The sequence below is a fragment of the Sinocyclocheilus grahami genome, unplaced genomic scaffold (genome assembly GCF_001515645.1).
Source record: "Sinocyclocheilus grahami isolate Dianchi unplaced genomic scaffold, SAMN03320097.WGS_v1.1 scaffold289.1, whole genome shotgun sequence".
NCBI lineage: Eukaryota > Metazoa > Chordata > Actinopteri > Cypriniformes > Cyprinidae > Sinocyclocheilus > Sinocyclocheilus grahami.
The window spans coordinates 2,138,879-2,147,586 of record NW_015505468.1 but is presented as its reverse complement, the minus strand read 5'-3'; the positions used below and the strand labels follow the sequence as shown (position 1 = coordinate 2,147,586).

General features: G+C 37.7%; 1 protein-coding gene across 1 annotated transcript in view; it reads left to right on the top strand.

Moving 5' to 3' along the window:
- Positions 1–1,925: 1,925 nt before the first annotated feature.
- LOC107600692 (STE20/SPS1-related proline-alanine-rich protein kinase-like) overlaps positions 1,926–8,708 on the top strand; it is a 51,879-nt gene continuing 45,096 nt past the window's right edge. Inside the window, exons 1-4 of the mRNA XM_016292647.1 lie at positions 1,926–2,009; positions 2,075–2,119; positions 5,433–5,555; positions 6,793–6,822. Of these exons, the coding sequence (XP_016148133.1) occupies positions 1,926–2,009; positions 2,075–2,119; positions 5,433–5,555; positions 6,793–6,822 (282 nt within the window). The remainder of the gene's footprint in view (positions 2,010–2,074; positions 2,120–5,432; positions 5,556–6,792; positions 6,823–8,708) is intronic.

Sequence of the window (8,708 nt, the reverse complement as noted above, 5' to 3'; positions counted from 1 at the left end):
ACTTAATTTTTTTAATTCCGTTTGACCTGAAAAACTAAAAAAATTACTTTGACTGAGATATAATTTCCTTGTTACATGACAACAAAATAGATTTTGGCCTCCTAAATATAGTTGACTTTCTGACCCACAAATATATATGATAAATACCATGTATCATAAATTAATTGTTACATTTTTTTTAAATATCAGTTGTACATCATAGAAGAAATTAAGTTCATTCTCTATGATTTTTAATTCAGTTTGATGTACTTTGAAATTACCTCTGCAAAATAAAAAAACCCTGATAGATAGATAGATAGACAGATAAATAGGAATTCTATGCATGAACACCTTGATTATTTTATACTAGATTTTATCCTGTAATTTCTGCCATCTCGTATAAATTGATCTTCCTGGTTGATATTGTGTCATTTCGAACAGCGGTGAGGTCTTACCTTATTTCTTCACTTATGCCTGTGATATTCTCTTAGATTTTATAGAATCCTTTTGTCTGTCGGCTGAAGTTGAGTGGGTGTGGTTTGTGTCCAGTAGGGGGCGCAGCAGCTTGCTGCTTTGTTTCTTGCAGCATCTCTGCAGTGGACGCATGTGCTGACTCTTATGCTGGAGCACATTATTTTGAGTTATTTTTAGCTGATAATTTAATAATCTCTTGTTATTGATGGCTGAGTTATACCTGCTGCTGAATTAAAAATATAAATCAGAATATCTAGCTATAAAACCGTCTTTATTTCTCTCTTCTCATTTCAGTAAACAAAGCTTTAGTGGTGTGACTGTGAACATTTACTCTATTGCCAAAGCATTTGAAGTATGTATACAGTAGTGCAGAAATATAAGGTGAAATAAATAGAGATGTGAAATGCAAATCACAGTGCATTATGAATAAATTTGGATACTTAAAGGAGTGGTTCACTGGGTTTTTTTCTAGGCTTGATTGTGTTTATGGGGTGCAGTCTAACATCTGTTAATGCTTCGTTTAAAAAAAAAATCGCATTATTTTCCACCTTTATTCCACACCGCTCTGTCCCTTCTCTGAGAAACGGGCTGATCTTTTCCTGTTTTTATGAAGCCCCGCCCTCAGAAATAGGCGAGGGGCTCTGATTGGTTAGCTAGCCCAGTGTGTTATGATTGGCTAAACTGCCTCTAGTGCGCGTCTAAATAATTGGAACAGTTCATTGTCGGAGCTGAGCTGAATGAGAGAGAGCAGAGCGTGTGCAGAGCAGGGCGACACGAGGAACAGTATTAAGAACCGCTGCTTTTGAACATTGAATTTGAAACCTGTAAATCCGTTAGAATCGTTAGAAGACAGAATCGCGATTCATATATGAATAGATTTTTACGTGCACCTCTAGTTTTCTCTCCCTCTTCTCTAAAGCAGCGCAGCATGGCCTCGCCCCCTTTGCTGCCTTTTCCCGAGGGCGGGGTTTATCTGGGTTTGTGATGTCACGAATCCGGGAAGTAAGTCGTTGTAGTCCCTACCAGCCATTTTTGTAGGCATTAAACTGCCAGAATTTTAAAAGACGATATCTCCGTTTGCATTGTACTTTCAGCTTCGTAACTTTGCAGATATTGTTTATGCTCAAACAGCAACATTACACACTAACTAACGTTAAAAAAGTGAAATCGCTATGAACCACCCCTTTAAAATGATTTATAAAGACGTTCTTTTGCTTTGCTTTTTGCTTTAAGCATTGCAATGATTTGTTTTGGGTAACTGAATGTCTGCATCACAATTCAGCAATTACAGACTTTTAATGAGACCTTTTTTTCTTTATTTCAATCTCCACAGCCACCTAGACATATTTGACTCTCAGCTACCAAAAAATATCCAAATTCAGTAATTGTAAACATCATCTGCATCACAACACTCGATTGCACATTACATTTTCTAAGAGAGCAATTTACCGCTGGCTATTTGAGCTTACATAATGTCCCTAAATGACAGCGAGTGTGAGTTTGAGCGCTCTGTGCCGCTGACCCACTGGTGTTATTCACAAGCACACAGCCCGCAGGTGCAGTTTGTCATCATGCGCTGATGTTTATTTGTTGCTTTGTTTGTCTGTGTGTTATTTTGAAGGATCCCGAGCAGAGGAAGCAGCACACAGAGGATGCTGGGAAACGGGTACATGTTATCTCACTCGCAGAACGCTTACTTAGTGCTTCTCGCCTCTAGACGTACTGTATGTGTGTCTGTGTGCCGTGTTTCACCTCTTGTCTTGAACTGGAAGCTGAGTAAATCTGCTGGAAGACAGTGTGTCTGTGTGTCAGGACGGGGCGGGAGGATGTAGTATATGTTGCAGGTCGACTGAGTTTCTCGATCAGGCCAATCTGATTTTGTCAATAGCCTCTCAGAAGAGAGCAAACTTCAGAAAGTGTCATTGATCGGACGCTGTCTGATCTCCACAGTCTAGTACCTCATATTTCACAGACATCCAGTGGATTTAAGGTCTTCTGTGCCTTTTTTGATATAGTTACTGTTATTTGTAAATGCTACTGCTTATGTTAGCTTTTAATATATGGTTTTATCCTGATTAAAGCTTTAATACAGTAAGGCAACTGCACGCGCGTCCATGTTTAACGCTTCTCATAGCTATGTGAAAATACGTGTATAATTGGAACAGTTCATTGTTGGAGCTGAGCTGAAAGAGAGAGAGAGATGCAGAGCGTGTGCAGAGCAGGGGACGCGAGGAACAGTATTAAGAACCGCTGCTTTTGAACATTGAATTTGAAACCTGTAAATCCGTTAGAATCGTTAGAAGACAGAATCGCGATTCATATATGAATAGATTTTTACGTGCACCTCTAGTTTTCTCTCCCTCTTCTCTAAAGCAGCGCAGCATGGCCTCGCCCCCTTTGCTGCCTTTTCCCGAGGGCGGGGTTTATCTGGGTTTGTGATGTCACGAATCCGGGAAGTAACTCGTTGTAGTCCCTACCAGCCATTTTTGTAGGCATTAAACTGCCAGAATTTTAAAAGACGATATCTCCGTTTGCATTGTACTTTCAGCTTCGTAACTATGCAGATATTGTTTATGCTCAAACAGCAACATTACACACTAACTAACGTTAAAAAAGTGAAATCGCTATGAACCACCCCTTTAAAATGATTTATAAAGACGTTCTTTTGCTTTGCTTTTTGCTTTAAGCATTGCAATGATTTGTTTTGGGTAACTGAATGTCTGCATCACAATTCAGCAATTACAGACTTTTAATGAGACCTTTTTTTCTTTATTTCAATCTCCACAGCCACCTAGACATATTTGACTCTCAGCTACCAAAAAATATCCAAATTCAGTAATTGTAAACATCATCTGCATCACAACACTCGATTGCACATTACATTTTCTAAGAGAGCAATTTACCGCTGGCTATTTGAGCTTACATAATGTCCCTAAATGACAGCGAGTGTGAGTTTGAGCGCTCTGTGCCGCTGACCCACTGGTGTTATTCACAAGCACACAGCCCGCAGGTGCAGTTTGTCATCATGCGCTGATGTTTATTTGTTGCTTTGTTTGTCTGTGTGTTATTTTGAAGGATCCCGAGCAGAGGAAGCAGCACACAGAGGATGCTGGGAAACGGGTACATGTTATCTCACTCGCAGAACGCTTACTTAGTGCTTCTCGCCTCTAGACGTACTGTATGTGTGTCTGTGTGCCGTGTTTCACCTCTTGTCTTGAACTGGAAGCTGAGTAAATCTGCTGGAAGACAGTGTGTCTGTGTGTCAGGACGGGGCGGGAGGATGTAGTATATGTTGCAGGTCGACTGAGTTTCTCGATCAGGCCAATCTGATTTTGTCAATAGCCTCTCAGAACAGAGCAAACTTCAGAAAGTGTCATTGATTGGACGCTGTCTGATCTCAACAGTCTAGTGCCTCATATTTCACAGACATCCAGAGGATTTAAGGTCTTCTGTGCCAGGATTAAATGAATGGAACTAGCTATAACTCTAATAGTCTCCTGTACTTTCAAGTTTAAATGTCACTAACTTGACAAACTTTAGCAAGTGACCAGGGTTCATTTTGTAAGCCATGCTGGTACATTGTAAACATAAATTGATTTCCTGTTGGACAGATAGTAAAACCTATGTGCCCTTATTCTGGGAAATTGTGTAAAGCCAGCCGATCAGATTAGAGATTGCCAGACTGAGAAAAAGCTTGTCTAAATGACAGGAATTTAGGGATGTTTTTGAGCAGAATTGCATGGTTTCTGGAGTTGAGCTGATCCCCTGATTTGCTGTACTTCAATAGATGTTGAGATCTTGTGGGCCAGATTAAACCTTTAGCAGGCTTTGAAAGATGTGTCCTGTTGAAAAGAGCAGATAGTGGAATATTTTAGCGCTGTTACAGACACTGAGCAGGCCTCCAAAAACCTGGTCTTTTTGTTGAAATAAAGAGATGAATTAAAGCTCACTTCACTGACCCAGAGAAATAAGCCCTGTAAGTTCAGCACAGACTATATCTGACACACTCGACCCCTGCTGATACCAAAGCGTACAGTAGCACAACAGTAGGCTTCTGAAAGTACAAATGCCATTCATTTCCTCCATAGAGAAATTGTTTTTTAACAATCATTTGTAAACATACCAAGTTGGACCTAGCCTGAGCTCTGAAGTTGGTAAACAGTCATATGCTTCTGTAGAAACAAGTGTGTGATTTCAGCTTATAGAAATATAATATTATTGTTAAAATAATATAAATAAATAAAAATACACACACACACACACACACACACAGTTAACAGAATTATACTGTAAAATAATAATAATAATAATAATAATAAATATTTAGTATATTTAAAATTATTTATATTTATAAATATACATTTATTTATATATTTATATTATATAAATAATATTCAAAGTTGATCGTTCATTAATTACAAATATTTAAATATACATAATATTAATGCAAAATATTTATTATTATTATTAAAAATATTTTTCAGATTTTTTTAAATGATATAAAAAAAACAAATGTATCATTACTTTTGAAAATTGTCATAAGCACCATTATTATTTTCAATATATATATTTTCATGTATTGCACAACTTTATTATTATTATTATTATTATTATTATTATTATAGCTTAATCCCTACTCTCAACTTAATTCGATGTTGTGTATATTTAAATATTTTGAATTATTTCAAATATATATATATATAGATATAGCATTTGATTGCTAATTTGATGCTTATGGGATGAGTAGGTCATTCCTTATTTTACAATCCCATTTTTGCTTCGAATCAAAGGTTGTAATGTGCTTCGTCTCAGAGCTGGTTGGTTTGGTTCCAAAACTATATATATATATATTTTGAAATGCTTATGGAGAAAACGAATGAGAAAAATACTTTCAGAACCAAATCTGCTGGAAAAGTGTGCAGTCACTGCTGTGTGCACACTACGGTGAGACTGACAGCGTGTCCCGTTCACACCCGCAGGTCAGAAGGGTTCCGGGGTCGAGTGGTCATCTGCACAAGACCGAGGATGGAGACTGGGAATGGAGTGATGACGAAATGGACGCGAGAAGTGAGGAGGGGAAGGCTGCTGTCAATCATGGAAGGGTAAGTGTGGCCTTGCAGGATGTGAATCATCATTCTTAATGGGATAGCTCACCCAAAAATGTATATTCACAAAAATTATTTATTTATAAATATGTTTAGAATATGTATTATGTTTATGTAATATGAGTGCGGAAAAGTTACAGGTGACGAGGAGCTTCAGTAGAACAACAGTGAACAGCGGTCAGATGAGATATTGTTAGGCCATATGTCAGTAAAAACTAATTTTCCTGTCCTGTCATCCGGTTTACTGTGCTCGTAGCACGTGCTCTTCAATTGCATGCACAAACGTGGCGGCACGTGCTGTAGCCTGTTTCATTTCATATTAAAGCGCAAAAGAAATACGAGCATGCAGTGTCATAATTATGTCGTCAGTTAAGTCATGAAGTTACCAAAACTGTGCATGCATGTATTAGTTATTTATGAGTCAGATTTAAGAACATGTCTCTGAAATGGTTTTCAAAACTGTCCTGGAGCAGCCCAGCACTGTCTCCCTCATCTAACACACCCGATTCAAACACAATTATTAATTTATATTGTGTAATGAACATACTAACTTTGAACTGATTTATTAACGAATCATTCTTTTGATCTTTTCAATGAATCAGTTTATCTGAATGATTTGATTCAGTCGCGAGTCCGACTCGCTGAATGATCCAGTAGCAGTGGTTAACAATAGATTAACGATAACATTAAATTATGGTCTGTTTCTCACACAAATGTATAATTTGTCTTCAGAAGATGTAATGCATTCATTTGGAAAAATGCAATATGGAAGCATTTTCACTAGTGGTCTCAGACTTTTGGACCTTACTGTAAAAATAAAGCCTTCAGTATGTATTTGCGTTTAACCCACATATGAAATTTGAAGAAATTAACTTCTCTGATGCGTTTCACCTCAAGCTCTCTTAATAATTTATCATAAATGCTCTGCCTGTTCCATACAGGTTGCGCACACCATTTGATCAAAGCCGAGGTGCCTTTTTCACTCTGAAGTGGGGAATATATAATGCTAAAACGTCTCCGACAGGAAGGAACAATCAGAGCCCCTGAAGCGAAGCGTCCGCAAATCAGTGGCTGCTAATGAAGCTGGAGACGTTGTTCTTGTGTGTATTGTTTATTATGGAATGCAAATGAGCAAGTGCTGATTGCACTCCCTCACAAATAGCTTCATCTGTCTGTCGTACTTTGTGCGAGAGTGAGAACATAATTGAATCCTGTCTTGTTATTGCTTTTGCAGTCACGCAGGGTCAAAGATGAAAACCAGCATGTAAGTTACAGTCATTCTCTTTTTTACCTTTCAGAATGTTTGTGTTTTAATTAGCTGTGTGTGGTAATGCATCGCTGCTTTGAGTGTGTCAACATGAAATCAAAACTGACCCTTTTTACTTTACGTAATGCACATTACCCATTTTATAGTGGATGATTCATCAGTGCAAGAAAATAAATGTTAGTCTTTCATCAAAACTTGCTTAATTTCTGAAACGGCATACTTTTTTAGCAGTACAGGCTGTTGGTCAGTGTTGACCAGTAGCCAAATAGGTATTTAGTCATTGTTTAGGTTGTTGTTGTTGGTAATGCAGCCTTTATATAATCTTTCTGATAGTTAAATATTGTTAATTTGCACTATTGTTTTGTATAAGAAAAATGAAACCGGCAAAAAAAGACATATGTTGAAAGAGGGACCTGAACGTTGTTTATAGACCAGAATATAATAAAAACTTGGATGGACTCTTTGGTTTGGGCTAGAATACAATCAACTAGTAACCACCCAAAGCCACCTAATAAAATGCATAGAAACACCCTGGTAACCACCCAAAACACCCTAGTAAAACGCATAGCAACACCCTGGTAACAACCTAAAGCACCCTATTAAAACAAATAGCAATGCCCTGTTAACCACCCAAAACACCCTAGTAAAACGCATAGCAACACCCTGGTAACCACCCAAAACACCCTAGTAAAACGCATAGCAACACCCTGGTAACCACTCAAAACACTCTAGTAAAACACATAGCAACTCCCTGGTAACCATCCAACACACTCTTGTAAAATGCATAGAAACACCCTGGTAACCACTCAAAACACTCTAGTAAAACACATAGCAACTCTCCCTGGTAACCACTCAAAACACTCTAGTAAAATGCATAGCAACTCCCTGATAACCACTCAAAACACTCTAGTAAAACGCATAGAAAATCCCTGGTAACCACTCAAAACACTCTAGTAAAACACATAGCAACACCCTGGTAACCAATTAAAACACAACGCATAGCAACACCCTGGTAACAACCTAAAGCACCCTATTAAAACAAATAGCAATGCCCTGTTAACCACCCAAAACACCCTAGTAAAACGCATAGCAACACCCTGGTAACCACTCAAAACACTCTAGTAAAACACATAGCAACTCCCTGGTAACCATCCAACACACTCTTGTAAAATGCATAGAAACACCCTGGTAACCACTCAAAACACTCTAGTAAAACACATAGCAACTCTCCCTGGTAACCACTCAAAACACTCTAGTAAAATGCATAGCAAGTAATGTCCAATACAGTTTTTCACCGTATATAGTAGGGGAATTTACCGTTAACCATTTAACAGGTTTTTACTGTAGCATTTTTACAGTCTTTTACCGTTAAATTCACGGTCATTTTTTACAGTGTAGTAAAACACATAGCAGCGCCCTGGTAACCATCCAAAACACTCTAGTAAAATGGGTAACACTTTAGGGACCAATTCTCACTATTAAAGGCGCAATAGGTGATTGTCTTCAGAAACATTTTTTGTTAGGCTGGTTGAAAGTCTCTTCCATCTTCACAAGTTAAGTGGTCTAAATCTGTATTTATATATTCTGTGGAAGGCATAGGACCAAGAAATGTTCGTCCAATCAAAACGCTTGCTGATGATTTTCACTAAAATTTGATGGCCTCCAGTATATTTTGCTGTATGAATATTTGAATATGCAATACACCAAAATAAAGATCAGAGCCTCTATATTTAAACAAAAAAATCCGCTTTATTCTAGCTTAAAGCATTCCTTGAATATAGGTAGGTTTCATAAAAAATTCTTGAATATAGGTAGGTTTCATAAAAAATTCATCATTTTGAGCAAAAAGGTGAGAAAATCACATTTTTATCAAAAACTACATC